The sequence below is a fragment of the Diadema antillarum genome, unplaced genomic scaffold, assembly GCF_040938485.1.
Source record: "Diadema antillarum isolate AM-2024a unplaced genomic scaffold, OU_Dant_1.0 seq00000973_RagTag, whole genome shotgun sequence".
NCBI classification, from domain to species: domain Eukaryota; kingdom Metazoa; phylum Echinodermata; class Echinoidea; order Diadematoida; family Diadematidae; genus Diadema; species Diadema antillarum.
This window is the reverse complement of record NW_027271815.1, coordinates 1,474,127-1,498,397: the sequence shown is the minus strand read 5'-3', so window position 1 is coordinate 1,498,397 and position 24,271 is coordinate 1,474,127. Positions and strand designations below refer to the sequence as shown.

The 24,271-nt window shown below is 40.4% G+C and overlaps 1 protein-coding gene across 3 annotated transcripts in view; it reads left to right on the top strand.

Moving 5' to 3' along the window:
- The first annotated feature begins 8,389 nt into the window (after positions 1-8,389).
- The window catches only part of LOC139742029 (mitochondrial glycine transporter B-like), a 32,249-nt gene continuing 16,367 nt past the window's right edge, over positions 8,390-24,271 (top strand). Inside the window, exons 1-6 of one of the 3 annotated variants that reach the window (XM_071652592.1) lie at positions 8,390-8,469; positions 8,768-9,144; positions 9,730-9,870; positions 11,233-11,454; positions 12,081-12,151; positions 12,609-12,714. In XM_071652592.1, the coding sequence (XP_071508693.1) occupies positions 9,739-9,870; positions 11,233-11,454; positions 12,081-12,151; positions 12,609-12,714 (531 nt within the window). In that variant the 5' untranslated portion in view covers positions 8,390-8,469; positions 8,768-9,144; positions 9,730-9,738. Of the gene's footprint in view, positions 9,145-9,729; positions 9,871-11,232; positions 11,455-12,080; positions 12,152-12,608; positions 12,715-24,271 lie in introns of all 3 variants that reach the window. The other 2 variants (XM_071652591.1, XM_071652593.1) reach the window with 2 other exon arrangements.

The following is a 24,271-nucleotide window of genomic DNA, read 5'->3' as shown; positions in this document are numbered from 1 at the left end:
GTTATGTATAAAGCTGAAATATAAAAATTTTCGGCTCGCTTGCTGCGCTCGCTCGCCAAAATATATCAAAATTTAGGGTTGCCTATTTATACATTTAAAACACCCTCAAAAGACCCCTCTTAAATTTTGGCTCGCTCGCTGCGCTCGCTCGCCAAAATTTATCAAAATTTATCAGATTTTATATCACCCTCAAAAAAAAAAACCTTTTAAGTGCTCGAAAAAGCATATCGAGTGGACTTTCGCTCGCATTTAATCGTTATGCCATTCTCCTGATGTTACTGCTAGCAACTGCCAGCAGTTGCACCCGGTGCGCTCCCTCCCCTTAATTTCTAAAGCGAAAAAATATAGCTGCCAACGGCAGTTTGGGGACTTAAAATGTCAAAATTTTCAAGCTCGCTCGCTTCGCTCGCTCGCATTTAATCGTTATGCCATTCTCCTGATGTTACTGCCAGCAACTGCCAGCAGTTGCACCCACTGCAACCCCCTTAATTTCCAAAGCAAATATATATATATATATATATATATATATATATATATACATATATTATTATACATAGCTACAAACGGCAGTTTGGGGACTGTAAAATGTCAAAATTTTCAAGCTCGCTGGTCATACCTCCCCCAATCATGAACATAAACCGACACCCTTGACTACCAGTGGCGGATCCAGGGGGCGCACCGGGCGCCCCCTCCCTCCAATGCGAAAAAAAATATATACATGTAGCTACAAACGACAGTTTTTGGACGGTAAAATGTCAAAATTTTCAAGCTCGCTCGTATGGCAAGCCATATTACTTTTAAAAAAGATTTTCTGATATCACGAATTCCCTTTAGTTTTAGTTTTGCGCTGAAATTCAACTGTGAATTCGAGCGTTAGTTGAGCGCAGAAATACACTGTGAATTCGAGCATTAGTTTAGCGCAGATATTCCTATGGAATTTCAGGTGTTATCTTTACATAGTATATAACGATAGTTACAAAAAACCCTAAATGAAGAGTTTTGGCAACTCGTCTTCATTTAAAGTGATTAGGAATTGGTTTTAAAAGAATCGATGAAAATAAATCGTTCAGCAACATATCTAAAATGCCATTATTGATATGTTGTCAATTACTTCAAAGTCATTATTATATTCTTATTTTTCTCCATTTCTCGCCACTGATTTGGCAGAGACTGGTTGACTTACAACTTCTGTTTACGTTTCTCTTTACTCTGTCATGTGAAAGATACTCTCTCCCGACCTCCCCCTGTTACTCCTCCGAGTTAATAAGAGAGATTTCTCATTGCGCAGATTAACAAAATTGAAGTCCTTCGTACCACTGCTTTTTTCTTACTACAAATTCTAACTGTTTGTTTGCCATGCATACTGCTGCATAAAATCCTCATAAGATCTGGATATCTTCACTCTTCTTGATCTGGTCTGAAGACTTTTGGGCTTGTGCATTCCAGTTTTGTTCTCCCCGGTTTTGGTTCTTGAATAAACTTACCTATATGATTACACTTTAAATTATTTTACAAAATCATAAACATATTGGGGCAGGCAAACTGTACACCCAACACTATTGGTCTTAATGGATACACCCCTTTGTTCTGGAGGACTGATTTTGAGGAGTGAGAAAATGTCTTTAGGAGAAACACGTTGCTTTATGTGACCACCAGCCGACACCAGTGGTGGACATTTGACAAGTTTACGACTCCCTCTCGCACCCTGCATGACTCACAGTCTCTCTATCTTATTCTCCGCTGCTGACATACACAGACCAGAGGGGTGATTGCCCTCGGTCGGTCCTCCGCAATACAAACACATGGTATGCTTTTATAACACACATACACATACAACCACACATAATTATCATCGATTTGGTGGAAGAGTCTTACCGTATATAAAGGGGATTACCACATGAAAAATGGGGGGGGGGGGATGTATAATGATTAACAATAATGTAGTAATAGATGACAATTTGAGGACCAAAACGATGAATTAAATGTAGGCCCTAAGTGAACATAGTATCATTGAATTCATGATAAGATTTTGCAAAGCAATAATTGATTTGTATCAATAATTCAGCGGAATATACCTTGATGATCATTTAGGGAATGATGGATGTGTAAATCTCTCATATATAGTTTGTATTTTGAACATTGTTCTAAAAAAAAGTTAGCAGTATAATATACCTTCCATCTGAATATCAGCTCAAAAGTAATGTTCCAATTCCTTGTGTATTCTGCGCTAAAAAAGAAAAAAAAACGCTCGAATTCACAGTTGAATTCCAGGGCAAAACTAACTATCGAATTCCCTTTGTATTTCTGCGCTAAACGAATGCTCGAATTCACAGCGATTTTCTGCACTGAACTGACGCTCGAACTCCCTGTGTATTTCAGCGCTCAACTAACGCTCGAATTAACAGGTGAATTTCAGCGCAAAACTAACGCTCGAATTCACTTTGTATATCTGCGCTAAACTAATGCTCGAATTCACAGCGATTTTCTGCACTGAACTAACGCTCGAAATCCCTGTGTATTTCTGCGCTCAACTAACGCTCGAATTCACAGTTGAATTTCAGCGCAAAACTAACGCTCGAATTCACTTTGTATTTCTGCGCTCAACTAACGCTCGAATTCACAGGGATTTACTGCACTGAACTAACGCTCGAAATCCCTGTGTATTTTTGCGCTCAACTAACGCTCGAATTCACAGTTGAATTTCAACGCAAAACTAACGCTCGAATTCACTTTGTATTTCTGCGCTCAACTAACGCTCGAATTCACAGTTGATTTTCAGCGCAAAACTAACGCTCGAATTCACTTTGTATTTCTGCGCTCAACTAACGCTCGAATTCACAGGGATTTACTTCACTGATCTAACGCTCGAATTCCCCATGTATTTCTGCGCTCAACTAACGCTCGAATTCACAGGTGAATTTCAGCGCAAAACAAACGCTCGAATTCCCTGTGAATTACTGATATCACAAATTCGATTTTGTGATATCAATAATTCAATTCGTGATATCACAAAATAGAATTTGTGATATCAGAAATTCGCATTTGTGATATCACAAATAAGAATTGTTGATATCACAAATTCAAATTAGTGATATCACAAATTTATTTCGTGATATCACAAATTCGAATTTGTGATATCAAAAAATAATTTTGTGATATCACGAATCACCATTGGTTTTTCACGTGAAACCTATTTTTGATATCAAGAATTCGAATTTCTGATATCACAAATTCATTTAGTGATATCTCAAATTGAATTTTAGATATCACTAATTCGAATTTCTGATATCACAAATTGAATTTGTGATATCAAGAATGGATTTTGTGATATCACAAATTCGATTTCTTGATATCACAAATTAAGTTCATGTGCTACACTTATACGGGAATTTGTGATATCACAAATTTGATTCTTGATATCATAAGTTGAATTCTTGATATCAAAAATTTGATTTTATGATATCACAAAAATGGAATTTGTGATATCAGAAATAAACTTTAAATGTAAAAAAGGCTTGCCATACGCTCGCTTCCCTCGCTCGCATTTAACCGTTATATTCCATTCTCCTGATGTTACTGCCAGTAATTGCCAGCAGTTGCGCCCGTGCGCCCCCTCCCCCCCCCCCCCCCCCCCCGAATTTCCAAAGCGAAAAAATATAGCTACAAACGGCAGTTTGGGGACTGTAAAATGTCAAAATTTTCAAGCTCGCTCGCTTCACTCGCTCGCATTTAATCGTTATGCAATTCTCCTGATGTTGCTGTCAGTAATTGCCAGCAGTTGCGCCCGGTGCGCCCCCTCCCATTAATTTCTAAAGCGAAAAAATATAGCTACAAACGGCAGTTTGAGGACTGTAAAAATTAATGTCAAAATTTTCAAGCTCGCTCGCTTCGTTCGCTCGCATTTAATCGTTATGCAATTCTCCTGATGTTGCTGTCAGCAATTGCCAGCAGTTGCGGCCGGTGCGCCCCTTCCCCTTAATTTCTAAAGCGAAAAAATATAGCTACAAACGGCAGTTTGGGGACTGTAAAATGTCAAAATTTTCAAGCTCGCTCGCTTCGCTCGCTCGCATTTTATCGTCATGCAATTCTCCTGATGTTTGTGTCAGTAATTGCCAGCAGTTGCGCCCGGTGCGCCCCCTCCCCTTAATTTCTAAGGCGAAAAAATATAGCTACAAACGGCAGTTTTGGGACTGTAAAATGTCAAAACTTTCAAGCTCGCTCGCTTCGCTCGCTCGCATTTTATCGTCATGCAATTCTCCTGACGTTGCTGTCAGTAATTGCCAGCAGTTGCGCCCGGTGCGCCCCCTCCCCTTAATTTCTAAGGCGAAAAAATATAGCTACAAACGGCAGTTTTGGGACTGTAAAATGTCAAAACTTTCAAGCTCGCTCGCTTCGCTCGCTCGCATTTAATCGTTATGCAATTCTCCTGATGTTGCTGTCAGTAATTACCAGCAGTTGCACCCGGTGCAACCCCCTTAATTTCCAAAGCAAATATATATATATATATATATATATACATATATCATTATACATAGCTACAAACGGCAGTTTGGGGACTGTAAAATGTCAAAATTTTCAAGCTCGCTCGCTCCGCTCGCTCGTATTTAATTGTATAATTATGCAATTCTGATGTTGCTTCCGGCCATGAGGTGCGCCCCCCCCCCCCCCCCCCCAATGTCTTGACCCATGGTACGCCACTGAACACCCCCCTCTAAAAAATCCTGGGTACGCCTATGATGTATATATATATATATATATATATATATTTGCTTTGGAAATTAAGGGGGTTGCACCGGGTGCAACTGCTGGCAGTTGCTGGCAGTAACATCAGGAGAATGGCATAACGATTAAATGCGAGCGAGCGAAGCGAGCGAGCTTGAAAATTTTGACATTTTAAGTCCCCAAACTGCCGTTGGCAGCTATATTTTTTCGCTTTAGAAATTAAGGGGAGGGGGCGCACCGGGCGCAACTGCTGGTAATTACTGACAGCAACATCAGGAGAATTGCATAACGATTAAATGCGAGCGAGCGAAGCGAGCGAGCTTGAAAATTTTGACATTTTACAGTCCCAAAACTGCCGTTTGTAGCTATATTTTTTCGCCTTAGAAATTAAGGGGAGGGGGCGCACCGGGCGCAATTGCTGGCAATTTGACAGCAACATCAGGAGAATTGCATAACGATAAAATGCGAGCGAGCGAAGCGAGCGAGCTTGAAAATTTTGACATTTTACATTCCCAAAACTGCCGTTTGTAGCTATATTTTTTCGCTTTGGAAATTAAGGGGAGGGGGGCGCACCGGGCGCAACTGCTGGCAATTACTGACAGCAACATCAGGAGAATTGCATAACGATTAAATGCGAGCGAGCGAAGCGAGCGAGCTTGAAAATTTTGACATTTTTACAGTCCCCAAACTGCCGTTTGTAGCTATATTTTTTCGCTTTGGATATTCGGGGGGGGGGGGGGGCGGGGGCGCACCGGGCGCAACTGCTGGCAATTACTGGCAGTAACATCAGGAGAATGGAATATAACGGTTAAATGCGAGCGAGGGAAGCGATAGAGCTTTAAAATTTTGACATTTTACCGTCCAAAAACTGTCGTTTGTGGCTACATGTAAATATATTTTTTTTCGCATTGGAGGGAGGGGGCGCCCGGTGCGCCCCCTGGATCCGCCACTGGTCGTCAAGGGTGTCGGTTTATGTTCATTATTGGGGGAGGTATGACCAGCGAGCTTGAAAATTTTGACATTTTACAGTCCCCAAACTGCCGTTTGTAGCTATGTATAATAATATATGTATATATATGTATATATATATTTGCTTTGGAAATTAAGGGGGTTGCACCGGGTGCAACTGCTGGCAGTTGCTGGCAGTAACATCAGGTGAATGGCATAACGATTAAATGCGAGCGAGCGAAGCGAGCGAGCTTGAAAATTTTGACATTTTAAGTCCCCAAACTGCCGTTGGCAGCTGTATTTTTTAGCTTTAGAAATTAAGGGGAGGGGGCGCACCGGGTGCAACTGCTGGCAGTTGCTGGCAGTAACATCAGGAGAATGGCATAACGATTAAATGCGAGCGAAAGTCCACTTGATATACTTTTTCGAGCACTTAAAAGGTTTTTTTTTTTTGTGGGTGATATAAAATCTGATAAATTTAAGAGGGGTCTTTTGAGGGTGATTTAAATGTATAAATAGGCAACCCTAAATTTTGATATATTTTGGCGAGCGAGCGCAGCAAGCGAGCCGAAAATTTTTATATTTCAGCTTTATACATAACATGGAATTCTTGTCATTTTTGGTTATTAAATCTTCAAATTACAATTCTAATCATAGTGACGGCCTTATAGATAACGATTTGTTCCAACAGTGTCCAACCCCATTCCGGTAGGGACTTAAAAAAAGTCCACATGATGTGCTTTTTCAAGTACTTATAGAAGGGGTCTTTTTGAGGGTGTTTTAAATGTAATAGATATTGAAGAATTTTGGCGAGCGAGTGCAGCGAGCGAGCCGAAAATTTTTGTATTTCAGCTTACAAGACATGGAATTCTTGTCATTTTTGGTTATTAAATCTTCGAATGACAATTCTAATCAAGATATAGTGACGGTCTTATAGATAACGATTTATACCAACAGTGTTCAACCCCAATCCCATCCCGGTAGGGACTTTAAAAAAGTCCACTTGATGTGCTTTTTCGAGCACTTAAAAGGTTTTTTTTTAGGGTGATATAAAATCTGATAAATTTTGATAAATTTTGGCGAGCGAGCGCAGCGAGCGAGCCGACAATTTTTGTATTTCACCTTACAAAACATGGAATTCTTGTCATTTTTTGGTTATTAAATCTTACAATTCTAATCAAGATGGGATAGTGACGGCTTCATAGATAACGATTTATGCCAACAAACTAAGGACTTGGAAAAATACTCTAAATTACTACGAGTGAGTGACCCGAAATTTTTATATTTCCACGTCATCATTACGTTTTGTTCTTCTTTTTTTTTGGATAAATTTTGGCGAGCGGGCGCAGCGAGCGAGCCGAAAATTTGTATATTTCAGCGTTACAAAACATGGAATTCATGTTTTGTTTTTATCTTGTTTGATTTGGTTTTCTGTTTGCGCGTCAGCTTCGCGCGCGGTGCAGTAACGTAGTATTAACACGTACTGTACACGAGTTCTTTAGTGCGTATGATATTATGTAACTCTATAATGTATCATCATCCACACAAACATTAAAACAAGGAAGAGAGAGAGAAAAAAAATGAACGCAAAAGAAAGGAAATGCGGAATTCAAAACGGAAATAAAAGCGGTAAAGACAGCTTTTGTTTCATTTGTCAACATCTAAGCACTGCTGAAGAGGGGTGTTGAATAGCTCAAACACCTCCCTCTTGCCCAAGGGGGGTGTTTGAACACCTTAAACACCCCCCTTTTGGCAAAGGGGGGTGTCTGAACACCCAAAACACCCCCCCCCCCTCGGTACGCCCTTGACTTGCAATACTGTATAATCCAAGATTTCACTTGCACTTGTTCGCTTCAACTTCAAGCACAATTCAAAATGAAATCCTTATGAGTGTGAAAACATACTATATGGTATAGTACGAAATGTTAACGTGGCAACAATATGTAGGCAAGATAAGTCTCGCAAATACATGTATGACAAATATTGCATATTGCGAAAGCAATGTCCTGGGGTTACTTTAATACTAGAGTACACAGTCAGTCTAGACAATCTAGTATCTAAACGACCATAGTGTTGTCACTAACACTGACACTGGCCCACCACTGGTACTGTGACTCTAACTACCTAGACAAGAATAAATCTACGTGTAAAGTTTACACCTAAGCTCAAATTTACATAAATTTACACTTTTTCATGTACAAAGCTGTTTGCCCCAACTCACAACGTACAGAGTGTAATATAGCCCCAGGGCCTAAATTAGGCCTAGATCTAATTGATCTTTTTTATTTTGCATAGTTGGTGGTAAACAGATATGTCGACGGCAAACACAAAATCCAGTGTCTGGGACTACCTTTGCTACTGCGCTCACAAGAAAGCCAACATACGACCGATCCGCCTAATTGTAACGTTACTTGGGGAATTACTACTTCTTATTCTCATCATGGCTTGGTGTCAAACTTACCTGTTTCCAAATCCTTTTTTCAAGTGATTTGTGCAGTTTACAGCCGCACAATATGGCATTTTAATGCCTCGCTCAAGGTCTCGGAACGTCAGAAAAACACGGTACAACATGCAGTCACTGTATGTGGATAGCGTCTGCTGGGATTTGCACGCAAAAAAGTTCCGCTAAGCAAAATGGCGGACGTCACGTGACAATGAGTCGAGCGACGGCGACAAAACGGGTGGCGAGTGATTCTTCTATATGTGTAAGAGTTCTGTGGTGTACGCGCTGGCTGACGGAGCTCATAGTGTGCTCATCCTATAGCGACGATGATTGTAGTCCCGTAGGCTCACATTTGTGTAAGTTTTGTATGAAGACTGTCATCATCTCAGTCATACCCATATTATCATATAGTTTGCTGATACAGGCAGTCACAGACACAGATAATGCTATTTGTGAGTGATGTGACAGTAGGCGTATCTACTTAATTCTACAGATGGGCTGTGCTGTGTAAGTTTGTGGCTATCGATCGGATAGCGATGATTCTACTGGCCACTGCTTAGCCTTTGAAAGTTGGCGTTTAAATTATAACTTGTTACTAATGTTAGTCAGCTCAGGCACATGCACCTTACCCCTATCACACACACTATCACCAAGTTCTGCAAGAATCTTCAAGGTTGAAGGAAGCAGACTACTGACAAGAAGAAGAAGAAGAAGAATAGACTACAGAATACACAAGGATAAAGTTTACACGGTGTCGGTGTTGATAGAGCATGCTCAGTTTTTGACCGAAAGATCGGTCTGTAACTGTCCGTCGGGGAATGTTCCGCGGAGACTTCGTCTGGCTTCACAGATCCCCTCCGTATACACTGTCTACACTGTCTGATACTGTCTACGGAGGACAGCGTTAATGGCAAAATATAAAAGAGTCCTCCGGACAGACGGATCTTTCTGTCTAGCTCAGTTTCAGCTTTTAATTTTATTGAGTTCTTCTGTACATCCTCGTTTTGTCCCAACGTCGTGAAATAAAGTTGGTGAGTAAATTTTCAATAGACCTATTATTACATTTAATGTAGGTTTTTATTTCTGCCACTATTTCTACTTCTAGTACTTGTAGGCATAGAGTTCGGGGGCTAGACATAAATGTATTTTATGACCAAAACACTATTTTCTTCATATTTTTTTTCAATTTTATAGCGGGGGAGGGGGGGGGGTAGGCCTACATATGGAACTCTAGCCTTGAGATAGGTTAGGATCGTAGAGTCCATTTGAATTGAGTTATACAAATCATTTTAAAGCTTAAACATGTTGTTAAAGAGAGCATCTCTTTCTAAAGATCCAGGACTAGTCTGGCGACTTTTTGTTGGTTTTGTGGTGCAGGGTCACAAATGGTGGAGATAAGCTACTGCCTTCCCGGTACATGTAAAATCTTTAATTTGGCTATAGCAAATGCCATGGTGAAATTGTAGAAAGTGATAAAAGTAAGGAACAGTCTGTTGAAAATGAAGGAAAGGAAATTCAATCATAGTCTCAAGTATACATGAGTATATATGACAGGATAATGTCTAATAGTAAATTTGTCACTGATTGATTGTTTTTTTATCACTAACACTTAACAGGCGAGATTGATGGTGGATTCCGTCTACCTCCTTCGACTACGAGACCCAGACATTTGGAGGCAGATGTTCACTAAAGCATCGTGTAGCCACTCAAATGATGGGGAGAGAGATGATTTATCATTACTTTCTTCAGCTCTAGATGTAGGTGTTGAATCATAATACAAATATGTGCACTCCAGCTCCCCCTATGCCCCCCCCCCCCACCCATGCACACACCATCGGTGATCATTGGTCAGAAATTTTTCTAAGAATCCAAATAAGTCCGACCCGCCCTAGCCGCCACCTGTATAGTGGTGGCAATTAGACGGGTTCGACTGTATTGATTTAGAATGATTATGATATGGACACTTGGAGAAATCAAAACATTAACAATTACAGGGACCCGTGGGGTACTGAGTAAATGGGATGTTGAGTACCTGGTTGATTCATGAACTTGATTGTTTTAATAGTGTCGCGTTTAGATAAGATGTACAGGCAATGCATGTTGTCGGCATAGAACCAGGAGGCTGTTACCGCATTTTTTTTTTTTTTGGGGGGGGGGAGGGGTGAGGGTATTGAGTTATTAGTATTGCATTGTAGACCTCAATCTCTTCTACATTATCATTTCAATTTTAAATTACTTTAATTTTCAGTAAAGTGTTAAAATCTAAACCACAATGGTACTATTTCGCCCAATATTTGGAACAATGTAGACCCTATACTGTACATGTAAATTTACTCACATTTGATTTTTATAAATAAACATGTTTTTTCATGAAAATTAATTGTTTTGTTTTCATTTAAGCTTAAATCTTAGAAGCCAATAACACCCTTCTGCTTCTCAGCCTACTATATGCCAGTACAAATTAATTCTTCAGTTTGTACTTGAATAATGTCTCCAAAAGATGTCTTAATTCTATCAGCCGGTCTGTGCAGAATGTGCCAAATGCCATGCTTTGGTACATATCAATGAGGAATATGTATGGGAAGGTTTTCTATCAAAATCCTTGTTACTATTAATAACAGGATTCCCTGCCATCCAGCCACCCCCCTCCCTCCCCATCTTAATTAGTCTGGGTTTTGTTTTGTTTTGTTTTATTTGTTTTTTTTTTGGGGGGGGTGTTGTCTTCTTTCTTTTCTTTTCGTCGTCTTTTTTAATACTGAAGCATGTGTGTGGACACAAACATGCACAAACACACACATTCAATGATCATTTTTGTTGTTCTTGTTGTCTTTCTGCATCAGTCCAAAGAAGATAAGATATACGGTACATACTGTGAACAATCCCTCTGGTATTACGAATAAGTTTAGACAAGCATGCACAATTTTGTTTCAAGGAACTCCTTGTATTACTAGTCTGGTCATTGGTCATTGTAATTACCTTATTAAATGAACCTGCATGTTTGTTGCATAAATTGATACACAGTACGTGGGCAGCTGGGGTTCACATAACTCTTTCTATAAGTATCTCAATTTTCCGGTGCTGTCCATCTCTATTACCGTACTTCTCCACCTATTCCTCAGAATCCATCAGTGAAGTCCTTCATCAGTGGGACCATAAGTGGGACCTGCTCCTGTGTCTTGCTCCAACCTCTGGACCTGCTGAAAACCCGCATTCAGGCGGCTCGAGCCATTCCTTCCGCGCCTGGTTTCCGGGCGTCCTCTCCTGCAAAGGGGCTCATTTCGACCACATTTTCTGTGGTCAGGAAGGAGAAAGTGACTGGATTGTGGAGGGGTCTGTCCCCTGTAAGATTTGTTATTCAGTTTCAGCCTCAACTCATATGTACAAGATACTTAAAATTAATGGTGCTGATTGTAGAAAGCACAGCTGAATCATGCTCTGTTACCTATAATGTCTCTATAATATGCATTGTTTGACTTGTGAAATTATTGGTGTGCATACAGTAAAGGACAAAAGTTAGAACATGGCATCACAGTTGACTCAAACTGCTGTATGTTAGTGGACCATGGAAATGCTCCCCCATTGTCTCTTATGTATTCCATCAATTTTGCATTGAAATTTCCACTGTCTAATGTTTTACTCATGGCATAGTGAATAATCCACTTTCACTGTCTTTCCACAAGGCAATTTCCATGTAGAGGTACTTGTAATCACACATATTTTGTAGCATTTGATTTCATTTCACTTGGTCGATGATGATAATTACTGGTATAAGGTTTACCGAGCTCAGGTAATTTGCAGTCCATTTGAATCTTTTGAAACATTTGCAGTGTCTACATGAAAGTGTTGATTTTGAAAAGCAAACAAAACAATACCAAGCAAACTGAAGCTACCAGAATTGCACACACAGGGAAGTGCAGTATTATAACCTCATGACATTTTGATGTTGTGTTTGTTTTTTAATGTGTAGTCTCTTGCGCGGACTGTACCTGGAGTAGGACTCTATTTCCTATCACTGCACACCATTCAAGACCAGTTTGGGTAAGAGCGATCATAAATGCCCCATCATACATCCACATTTCATGGATAATGAATTACATTGTACAATGTGTATTCAACTTTGGAAGAATTTAGGAATACCAGTTGAAGGTAATGCCCCTAAATCAGTGTTGGGTGAAGATTAAGTATTACAAAAATTTCTACTTACATGTATATCATGAAAATGTCTTTTTGTCTAGAATCAACACTTTCAGAGATACATGTTCTTTGCCTTCTCTGTTCTTGTTGCTTTAGTTTACATGAAACTTTCTCACCTTCTTGAAGTGGGATGGTTATGACTGTATTATCATTAGTTTTAGTTATTTCATTCTTTATTTGGGAGACCTTTTGGGAGAAATCTGTTCAGCTTTAGAAACGAAGATATATTGAACTTTAAATTCTCTGGAGGAACCTTCCCTTTTGTATTCTCTTTTTTTTTTTTTTTGTTATTGAATTTCAGATGGCAAGAATTGACTGCTGCCCAAGGCCTGATTTCCGGTGGTCTAGCAAGGGTTCTTGTGGGAACAGTGCTCTTGCCATTCACCGTTGTCAAGACGAGATATGAGGTTTGCTTGATATTTGCTACCCCTACATGCTTATTCTGAAGCAACGAGTACATGGTGTACATGTCTCGCAAGCTGTGTAGCATATCCCTCTTGTTTCACACTTGTGTTTGCTCTGTTCTGTCGGTGTGTTGGAAGGCTGTCAATTCATATTTAGGATGATTGTCAAAGCTTGCATGTTCTCTCAGTGAGATGATGTGTATTACCAAAGAACTCTTCACTCGTCATCCGTCGCACAAAGTTAGCACCAGGGCCCTGCTGATTGAAAATCTTTTAGCAATCATGGTACCTTTCAAAACTTGGTGCTATCATGTGAAGATTACAATATACACACACAGAGCCAATTATTGGTTATTTTTCAGGATGTTGCTGTCACTGATACTATAGCTGTAGACCCTTTTGCAGGACTGGTATTCTGGAAGGTCATTTATCCACCTTCTTATCCCATAGTCTGACTGACCATTGGGGCACCACCATAGGTTTTACAACCAGCTTCTTCCACTCTTCATGGTCCTCTGCTTTTTGCGGTATGCTATTCCAGTCAGGGCCAGTCCACCCTTTGATGTTGTCTTCTCGTTTCCTTTGCATGTCTGCCTCTTCGTTTCCCTCCTTGTAATTGCTCCTTGTACTATTATGTAGGATAGTCTTGGCCAGTCCAGATGATCATGTGACGTGCCCGAACCACTTCACTTTTAATTACGTCTTTTCACTGAAGTCAGGAGGTCTTCATTATCTCACATTTCATACCATAACATTGCTAAGGCCCATGTATTTCTTTCCCTCTTCAGTATAGAATTAACTCAACTTATTAAACAAATGAAGTCAACATCATCCAAATATCAAGTCAGAATTATTTTGATTTCTTGGTCTGTGTAAACGAATTGCAACTGATTGTGCCACATTGTGAAGACAATAAACTTTGTTGTCCATATTGTGCTTGCCATGTATTGCTGTATTTTACATATGTGATGCGCTCCGTCGGAATGAGTCAAAAGTCGCAAAAAATGAAATCGTAGTTATGCCTATATGTGAATTCTACAGACTCTAAGCTTTACACTGATATGTAATACAACTCATTTCGACATCCCTATAGATCATTAAAACGAATATCAACTATGTTCATGACGTCAGTCCATTTTCTAAATAACGGAGAAAATCGTTCTCAAAGTTCAGGCTATGTTCAAGCTCACAACCAGTTTCTTTCACGGGACGAAACAATACAACAGTCCCGCTTAGCGACGGCGTTTACGCTCCATCGCACGTACTACCGTATAAGGCGATAGCTTGGGTATGTAAGATAATTAACCAATCGCAGGACAGGTCTATCATTAACAAATCTGACCAATACGGCAGCCCGAATGTAAACTTCGGCGCGTTTGTGTCCGTGCCGTTGCCGCCGCATGAATGAGTCGGTACGCGTTGCGTGTCGGCTGCGTTGTGGTTTGCCGCAAGTTTTTAACTCACAAACAATAGGAAACAGTAGAAAGAAAAAAAGGCACGCAATGCGTCTTACGAGAAGCGTCTTTTAGTGAGGGCGTTTATCGCTTCCATTCTCCTCCCATGTTGTTGTCAATGGAAACTAAAGAGGATGCGTTTAGCAACTACCAATACCTAAATATAGAGCCTGAGAACCTATTGTAAGCGGGCACGCAATGCGTCTTACGAAAAGCGTCTTTTAGCGAGGGCGTTCATCGCTTCCATTCTCCTCACATGTTGTTGTCAATGGAAACTAAAGAGGATGCGTTTAGCAAGTACCAATACCTAAATAGAACCTGAGAACCTATTGTAGGCGGGGTTCAAAAGACAGCATCGGTAGAAAAAGTCAATGACGTTAATTAACGATAGTCGTCTTTTGAGATCGTGTTCTTTGCGTGTACTAAAAACCCTCAAATTACGCACATGGTCGTAATGTTGCAGAGCATCAAAGACTGCTTTCGCGTCTGTTCTGCTGCAGCTGTATACAGCCGTAACATTCTGAATTCCCGCCATATTAGGCACATTTCCTTTATAGGCGTTGCGTGCACAGTAATCATCGCTTATCACGCTTGCCAATGCTGCACATATTATACGTATATCAGAAGCAAAGGTTGATGTACCGGTAGGCTTGACAGCTTCACGTTGGGTTTACAATGATTGTATCATAAATATACTTCTTATTCTCAGTCACTTCTGTAATACCATAGCATATAAAAAAAAACATTAACTTGTAGCTTAAGCTGATTTTTTTTTTACATCACTTTTGCAGTTGGAGTTTGGAGTATAGATAATAATACTGACAAATATTCGGAATTAATACTTAGGCCTTCTTCACTTCGTTTTATATTCACAAACCTTATTAGAAAAAATGATTGCTTGATTACTTTCGGGTAAAGGAACCACCGGAAAGGAACCGCATTTAATTTTCTTGTTAACGAACCTAAGCTAATAGCGAACCATGTTTCCTTGTGTGATTAACGAACCTTCAGAATAATCCATTGTATTAACCCCCCCCCCCCTCCCCCAAGGATAAAAAAAAACACATTTCAATGTCATGCGTTGTCAATAGTGATAAAAGGCCCGTTTTTATTTCGTAGTGTGTCTCAGTACTCCTGTGCTTACTTTTAAGGATGTGCCTCTCTTATATAGTGATTGCGATTGATGTTCAACTATTTTTTTCAGGCTTGAACAGGAAGAAGCTAAAATTCAGGCAAGGAGACGAGTTTTCTTCCATGAGATACAATCATTAAGACATACATCTATTCCCGAAAGTTGTGTGATTGCTTATGTGCTGAAGAATTGTGTCCATTACATGAATCAGGCACTATACAAAACAGTTGAAATCTACTGAAAGTCGAACTTCGTTTTTTTTTTTTCATTTCCATTTAAAGCGGGGATAGACTAGAATTTAGTTTGTCTATACTGGCAGGAGACATTACATTTTTCCAGTACATGCTCCGCATTTGAACAGTCGCCATATTTTCGTGGTCAGAATCAGATAATGGACAAATGATATATTATGAAAATGAAAATACAAAACAACGAACACGCCATATGTACAAACATTATGAACTTCAATGAATTAAACTTACTTGTGATATTCTGCATAAAAAACAAGCACGCCGATCAAATAATTCAATAGAATTAATAGAACACACAGCGATGTCCTGCATGGCAGATCAAATTAAGTTCAGTTGGTGAGAAAGCTAAATGAAGTTAAAAAGTTGACTTCTTTTCGTTTCTCTTTCAATTCATGAAGACAGAATTACATTGTATATCTAATGAAGAGGATTGTCTCTGTTGCGAACGATCGCCATATATAGCACTGTTAGTCTTCTGCGCAAATCCGAATCCCTAAATACTTTAATTTTTGCTTGATAATGTAATAACCCTGCTTATAACTTTATAAAGGACTCGCAAATTCAAAGTTTCAAAACGTATACTAAAGCATTATATTGTACACTGTGTATTTTTATTAAAAAAAAACAAAAACATTTTGAATGCGTTGTGTGTTAGCATGTTAATAGCATCAATCTGCCTTTTATTTTCCGTACGTAAAGCGCACAGAAACGTAACGAAACGTTACCAAATACAGTGAAATGCATTGTACGGCGCGGCACTATCATTAGAAGTAAATCCCATTCCTTTTTATTTTATTTGCTTGAAGCAGTCGTCAAACCATTTTCGCAGCGACATCACTTAGGAATTAGAATGTATGAAGATAATCGTTACTCATTTATTCTGCGCTACTGACATAGCATTTACATTTTCCAACTTTTATTGACATGCAGTATTATGTTACTGTATGGTTACGATTACGAATGTTGGTTATGAATTCAAAAGACTGGTTTATTAATTGAACTATAAAGGTAATAGCTGTTTTGAAAGTAGTTCGATGCAAGTTCAAAACGCAATCGAAGTCATCGTCATAGGGGGAACTGATAGCTCTAGAAAACTTGTTTAGGCTAGTAAAGATTGCCGTACGCAATCTTTGTAGAAAGTTTTGACCTAGGCCATCTTTCGAGTATTTTGAGAAATTATATAAAGAATTATTTGTTTTGATTATGTCAAGAATTAGTTTGAACTATGAGAATAAAAAGGCACGGTTACCCAAACAATGTCGTGGTTCGATTAGACATGATGGGTAAAGTGAATTCATGACTTGACTAATCCTTACTGAATTGATGATCACTTCTGTAAACCATCAGTTATGTCTTGTAGATGATACCTCTGTAATCGTAGTCAAAATTCTTTTGAGGCGATCACGTTTGATAATCAAAGTAAGAGATTACAATCGGCCGTGCGGATGTATATGATTGCCATATTTACATGTCTGATTTCTGTAAACTATGTTATATTTAAATTTAAGTTCCCTTCCCTCCTTGATAAAAGTTGTGTTGGGTTTTCGCTATAGGCATTTATTAGGAAACGCTGTAAAAACGACAACAAATGCCTACTATACGGGTCTAGGAACAGTACCCCCTGAAATACCACCCTCCGGATAACTACCACCCGGATAATTACCCCCCAGGACAATTCCCCCCTAGGGCAACTACCCCCCGGACAACTACCCTCCAAGGGCAATTACCCTCCAGGGTAATTACCCCCTGGGACAACTACCCCCAGGACAACTACCCTCCTAGGGCAATCACCCCCAGGGCAATTCCCCCTTAGGAAATCTACCCCCTGGATAACCACCCCTCGGATAACTACCCCTGGATAACTACCCCCGCAGATAACTACCCCCTGGATAATTACCCCCCGGAAAACTACCCCCTGGATAGCTACCCCCTGGAAAACTACCCCCTGGGTAACTACCCCCAGGAGAACTACCCCCTGGGTAACTACCCCCAGGATAACTACCCCCCGGATAACTACCCCTCGGATAACTACCCCCGGATAATTACCCCCGGATTATTACCCCCCGGATAATTACCCCCGGATAATTACCCTCCGGATAACTACCCCCCCCCCCCCCCCCGATAATTACCACCAGGATAATTATCCCCAGATTAATTACCCCCTCCGATAACTCCCCATGGATGATTACCCCGGATAAGTAGGCCTACAACTTCCCCTCCCCTATAACTATCAAGAGGAAAATTACCCCCAGGACAGTGCACCACGTCAATTACTCCCTGGGTAACTACCTCCCGGGTCACTGCCCCCACCCCCACCCCGACTCTTACTTTTAATAAAAAGGATATCATTACTACAGAAAACGAAGTTCTTTGTATTATTTGCCAGGAATCACGGAGATGCCATACTGAGACATCATCTTATGAAAACAACATCTTAAGGATTTACGATTTGTATCGTTTGCATTTAGGACGATTTATGTACAAGCTTAATTTCTCCCTCTGTATTCTAGTAGAGCGGTTAAGCCCTCAAAATCACGAGAATTGTGCAAAATTTGACTAAAGTATGAAACTTTCACCAGTGTTAGTACATACCATAAGATTCATTTTAAGATCGGGAGGTAAAGTCTGATTTGACCTCTGATGACCTCCAGCGGTCAATGAACTTTAAATATCAGAATATTGATGTTTGGAGGCATTTGTGAATGACAGGCTTAGATCTTGGTTACGCTGCACTAAATATGCATTTGTACTACAAATCTTCTGATTCCACAGGGCATTGACAGGTTTCTACCTTTGACCTCTGATGACCTTTAGAGGTCAATGACCTTAAAATACCATAATATTGATCTGTGATGTTATTAGTTAATGATAAACATGGTTAAGATGTGCAAAACAAGCATATCTGTTTTGCAATGAAACTGTCTTCATATTCCAAAGAGCAAAGACAGGTTTCTAACTCTGACCTCTGGTGACCTTTTAGAGGTCAATGACCTCAAAATATCATAATATTGATCTGTAGTGTCATTAGTTAATGATAAACACGGTTAAGATGTACAAAACAAGCATATACCTGTTTTACAAGAAATTGTCTTCATATTCCAAAAAGCACAGATAAGGCTCTACCTCTGACCTCTGGTGACCTTTAGAGGATGTACAAAACAAACACAATTATAGCCCAGATGGCTACTAGCACGTGTTTATAAAATATAATAGAATAGAATAGAATAGGATAGAGAGTAAAGGAAAACAACACTGCAGTCCTTTTCCTAGCCCTTTTTACACTTGTGTTTCTTAACCCGGACTTTCTCTGACCCAGGACTATCGTTAGTCCCGTATCAATTGTTTCAGCTTTTTACACTGGCCAATCAGTCCCGTACTATCTCTTGTCCGGGGCTAAGGAGAAAACTGACCTTTTTACACTCGTATTTCTTAGCCCCGGACTTTCCAAACCACATTAATATTCATGATTACGCTGTGCACTGTACACGTACACGCACGCACCGGCAGCACTTGATTACCTCGTTTCTGATTGGTCAGTGGGGGTCGGACTTCGTCTCCGTTGCTTAGCCCCGGATTATTTTTTCGTTCTGTTTACACTCACTTGCTTGGCACCGCAATTGCGGTGCTAACCCTGCTATTTTGCAGGGCCAGATAGTACGGGATTATCGGTGGGGCTAGCCCACTTTGGCAAAAACGAGTGTAAACAGTGGGCTAAGGATAGTCCCGTACAAGCGGTGGGGCTAAGCCCCCCCCCCCCCCCCCCCCCCTTAGCCCCACCTTTGGTACGGGACTAAGCAAAAATTTACAAGTGTAAAAAGCCCTTATGAAACCGTTTATGTTCCTTCCAGCTATTTCCTTTCTTTTGTGTGTGTGTGTCAAAACCACCTCTTCCAAGAAAAATCTATGGTCATAGGAATTTATGAGTTTGATGTTGGCTACTTTCCCCGCTAGTGGTCAGCACTCTCCATCCCCAAAGCCCCGCGCCAAATTACGGGGAATGACGTGATGACTTGTTTTTGCCCTCTGATCCCCAAACATAAATGACCCTCTGAGCTGGAAGGTGGCCCTCCTGCCAGAATTTATCCCTCTATTTTAGCATTTATTGTTTAGTGGAGTGGGTCAAACAGGAACTCCAAAGACAAATTCAGGGATAATGACCCAGAACAACGATGACGTTGGTTGCCATAAGGACACTAATATTCATTTGGTTTATCATTTTGATATCCAAGAAACAATAAAGTCTTTACCAGTGGTTACAGAGAACAAGTGAATGAAGAAACTAAAAGACAGTGGGCGAGTTAATCAGAAATTGAGATGAATCATAGAAAATTGAGTTTTCACAGAAACGAATAGGAGGAGCAAATTGAACATTTGACCGGTAAGAAATTAATTTCCAGTGAACGCCACACCCAAATGTAAGATTGAGCCAATGAAATGCTTTAGGGAAAGGAAGTTTGTTAGTAAATTAGTTATAAAAAAACATGTCTCAGCCGAGAAATCAGTTAGAGTGGCAAGCACAGTGGGAGCGGCTTCACACTATGTAGTGAAGCAAAGGCTGCAGAGTATTTTGGAATTTTGAGGAACTTTGAGAATAGTTGGAGACCACAGAGATAAAGTCAGGAGTTCCCCTTTCTTGGTACATCATGCCCCCCCCCCCCCCACCCTCCAAGTCAACCAACTAATCTTTATCGACGCCGAATGCACCATCGACCTACGCTGTGAATGTGATGAGGATCTGACTGTCATGACTGAACCGGCGAGCAGCAGGACATTAGGAAAAACTAGGAGTCACGATAGCACAAAACTTTGGTTTACGCCAATTTGGAGTGCAATTACAAACTCCAAATAGTCAACTGGTGTCATCGGAGATGTTGAAGCGCCCTGTCAGACTGATACAAAGTGGAGAGTGATGGTGACGAAGAGAATAGGCCTACTGACAGCGTGACGGCAGACCGCTCAACGGACGGCCCATGCAGTCACACTGACGAGATCGACAATGACATGCAGACGAGGACCTCATTCGTCGACCGAGAGTAATCATTTAAGAGGAATGACTTTAATTTACGTTTGAAGATATTTCAAGAGATGTAGTAGTCTGACATGTTAAGGGGCAAATCATTCTACTCCTTGCAGTCTTGTGAACATCCGCTTGTATATTTAGCGAAAACTGTTCGAGTACATGGACAGTGATAAGTAGGCCCCTATAAGTCACTCTGTCGAGTAAATTATATATGAACCAAATGGCTTCTTTTGAACATGTATTGTGTTGAAAAGTTCTTGGTAATTCTTTTCCAGGCAAAATGTGTACATGAAAATTCCGATGTTAAAATGCATGTGATGGGAAATGTAAACAGTATGTGCGAATGCCTCTATTATGTTTCCTGCTATACTTGTTTGTTAGTGGGGAAAAGAAAAGAAAAGAGAAGTCTCGCTTCATGAGAGATGTTCAGATCCCGCTCGACACCACAACGTCTACGGATGTCTAGGCTGAAGGTGGGTTTGAATGTCTTATAGGGCCGATAGAGCACTAACAGTAAGTGCAGATTAATTGGCACGCTAAAATGCATGTGATGGGAAATGTAAACAGTATGTGCGAATACCTCTATTATGTTTCTTGCTAAACTTGTTTGTTAGTGGGGAAAAGAAAAGAAAAGAGAAGTCTCGCTCTACCACGACTACATACTACAATGCCTACGGATATCTTTGTTTCACATTGTTAGTGGGGAAAAGAAAAGAAAAGAGAAGTCTCGCTTCATGGGAGATGTTCAGATCCCGCTCGACACCACAACGTCTACGGATGTCTAGGCTGAAGGTGGGTTTGAATGTCTTATAGGGCCGATAGAGCACTTACAGTAAGTGCAGATTAATTGGCACGCTATCTTTTGAAGAGAAACAATACTTTGTTTCACACAAAATGAAAAAGCAGAAAAAACAACTGATAATCATCCGCTCATGTAAAAGCAAGCAGAAGTTTTTCAAAACATTTCAAGAGGCATATTTGTGAGTTACAGTCTGTTAAACATGCCAATATACTCTGGAAAACAAATTGAAGGCCACCTTCAATAGGCCACCTGCAATACAGCCTCGCATTTTCGGAACAGGAACTGATTCCACGTAAAATACATAAACATGTATTTTGATTTTTCCATGCATTTTTCCCATATCATTACACACAATCATTACACACGTATACTTGATATGGTGTTCAGCTCACTGTGTGCAGACTGAGCACGACCTGATAATTCAGAACCTCTGCCTGAGAAAGGAGTGTAGAATATCCCGCGATTCAAAAAGAACCTTTCTTATCAGCTCGTGCATCCTGTACTCTATGTGCAATGCACTCATCATAGAGACAAAAGCTTGCCCTTACCCAAATTGTTTAGATATTGCCATTGGAAGACTCTGATGATCGCATACAGTGGCTGTGGACCTATAAGAACGCTGGTCTGACTACAGGATGTCTATCCAGTTTAGTCGTGGAGGAGATCTGTGTGCCGATCGCGTGCTTCACTGAAGACGCAGATGCTGCCCTGTCTTAAAAGAGATCGAGGGTATAGATCTAGACCAATTTCAGCAGGTTACACTGAATCACCACTTGCTGGCAGAGAGTCTTAACCGGATCATGCAGGTGATATTACCCGCTGCCAGCGTACTCTGATTCACACATATGATGCCAACCGGATGGCGGCATATTGGAAACAACCAATATTTGGGCATGGGGGCACAACTCTTGGCCAGGCCCAAGTGTTACGGAGTATCGAGCATAAAGAAGACAATTAGAGTAAATAGTAGTTCCACTCCTATTTGGAATTGAGGTTCCTAAACAGGTCATTGAAAAAATGCCCAAAATTGCCTGACGTAATGACCCAAACTTAATTGGATGACAATAGCAAGTTGCAAGACACAGGGTTGCTTCATGTGGAATGCATGTTATGCCTCACAGTATGTCGCCTTCCAAATGGTCCATGACGTCACTGTATGCTCCTGGACCATGAGTCATTCACCGGAACCATACAGCCCACGAGCTTGACACTGACCAACACAGGCCCGCCAGCTGGAAACTAGGTAGCATTGCCCATGAGCTTGACACTTAGGCAAACCAGGCCCATACGAATCCGACACATGGAGGGGGGGGGGGGGGGGGGGGAGGGGGAGGTCCACAAGACCTACACTGAATAGATTAAGCTTTCTGATGTAATACATATATTAATCTTGTGGGCTTTGTTTTCCTCGAGTGTCGAGCTCGCGGACCGCACAGCTTGTGGGCCTATTATATTTGATGCCGAGCCCATTGACCTTGTTTATCTAGTGTTTAGGTCACGGGATGTATGACTCGTGGGCTGCGTAACTCATGGGCTGTACGAGTCGGGTTGTTTGACTCGTGACGTACATCGCTGATGAGGTGGGCCTGTTGTTTTCTGGTTAGCATCTGTCACCCTTTCATCCAGTTCAAGGGACTTTGCCATATGCCTGTTCACAAACTATTAAGCATCAACCCAAAATATGGTACTCCTCTCCCCACCTTCCATGTTTAAGCGTACAAATTTTGTCCAGTGCAAATTGGATAATGTTGCATATAATTTCATGCAAGCTATAGTCTGCATAACTTACCCAAACAAATATTATATTTGAGGTCACTGCCATCACTGAAGACACGTAAGCTTCATTTCTGAAATAATTGACCGCTCACATTCCTCAGACCTGTTACTATGAACCAATGCTTTAAAGTGGAATGTGCATACATACTTTGATTATAACGTCAAGGCGTGATTTGTACATGATTAAACATTTAGGATTAAACCAATGAAGCCAAACATCAATATTTGCAATCCTACACAAATTTTTAGTGATATTCTAAAAGTCTGACCTCACATCGTCCTTAGAGGTCAAAGTTGGATATACTCAGGGTAATGACCAATGTTCTGTGGAATGAGAAGACACTTCTTATACAATGGAGTATATGCTAATAGCATAATGCATGATTGCACACCAGGTAAACAGTTAACCACTGAATATACATCAAATATCAATATTTTGATATTTTGAGGTCATTGACCTGTCACAGTCCTCAGAAAGGCAGAGACGCGTAAATAATTTCCCTTGATCTGAGGAATAGGAAAAAGATTCAGTTGTAACACAAATTAATTTTTAGGACAGCGTTATGTTTATCATCAACCAATTGCACCAAATATCAACATTCTGATAATTTGAGGTCAATAATTGACCTCTGGAAGTCATTAGAGGTCAAAGGTAGAAACCTGTCAAGGATCTATGGAACATGAAGACAATTCCAATGTAACAAAAATGAGTTTTTAGTACATCATTACCATATTCAACATTAATCAATGACGCAAAATGTCATTTTCTATCAAATTTTGAGGTCATTGACCTCTGGAGGTCATCAGAGGTCAAAGGTAGAAACCTGTCAGGGTTCTATGGAACATGAAGACAATTTCACTGTAACGAAAATGAGTTTTAGTACATCATTACCATATTTAACATTAATCAATGACGCAAAATATCAATTTTTATCAAATTTTGAGGTCATTGACCTTTGGAGGTCATCAGAGGTCAATTCAGACTTACCTCCCGATCTTAAAATGAATCTCGTAACATGTACTAACACTGGTGAAAGTTTCATGCTTTAGGCCCAAAACCACTATTTCGGCACAATTGGACAATCGCAAAACGCGAAAATTAAAGTTTTTAGAATAGGTTTCATT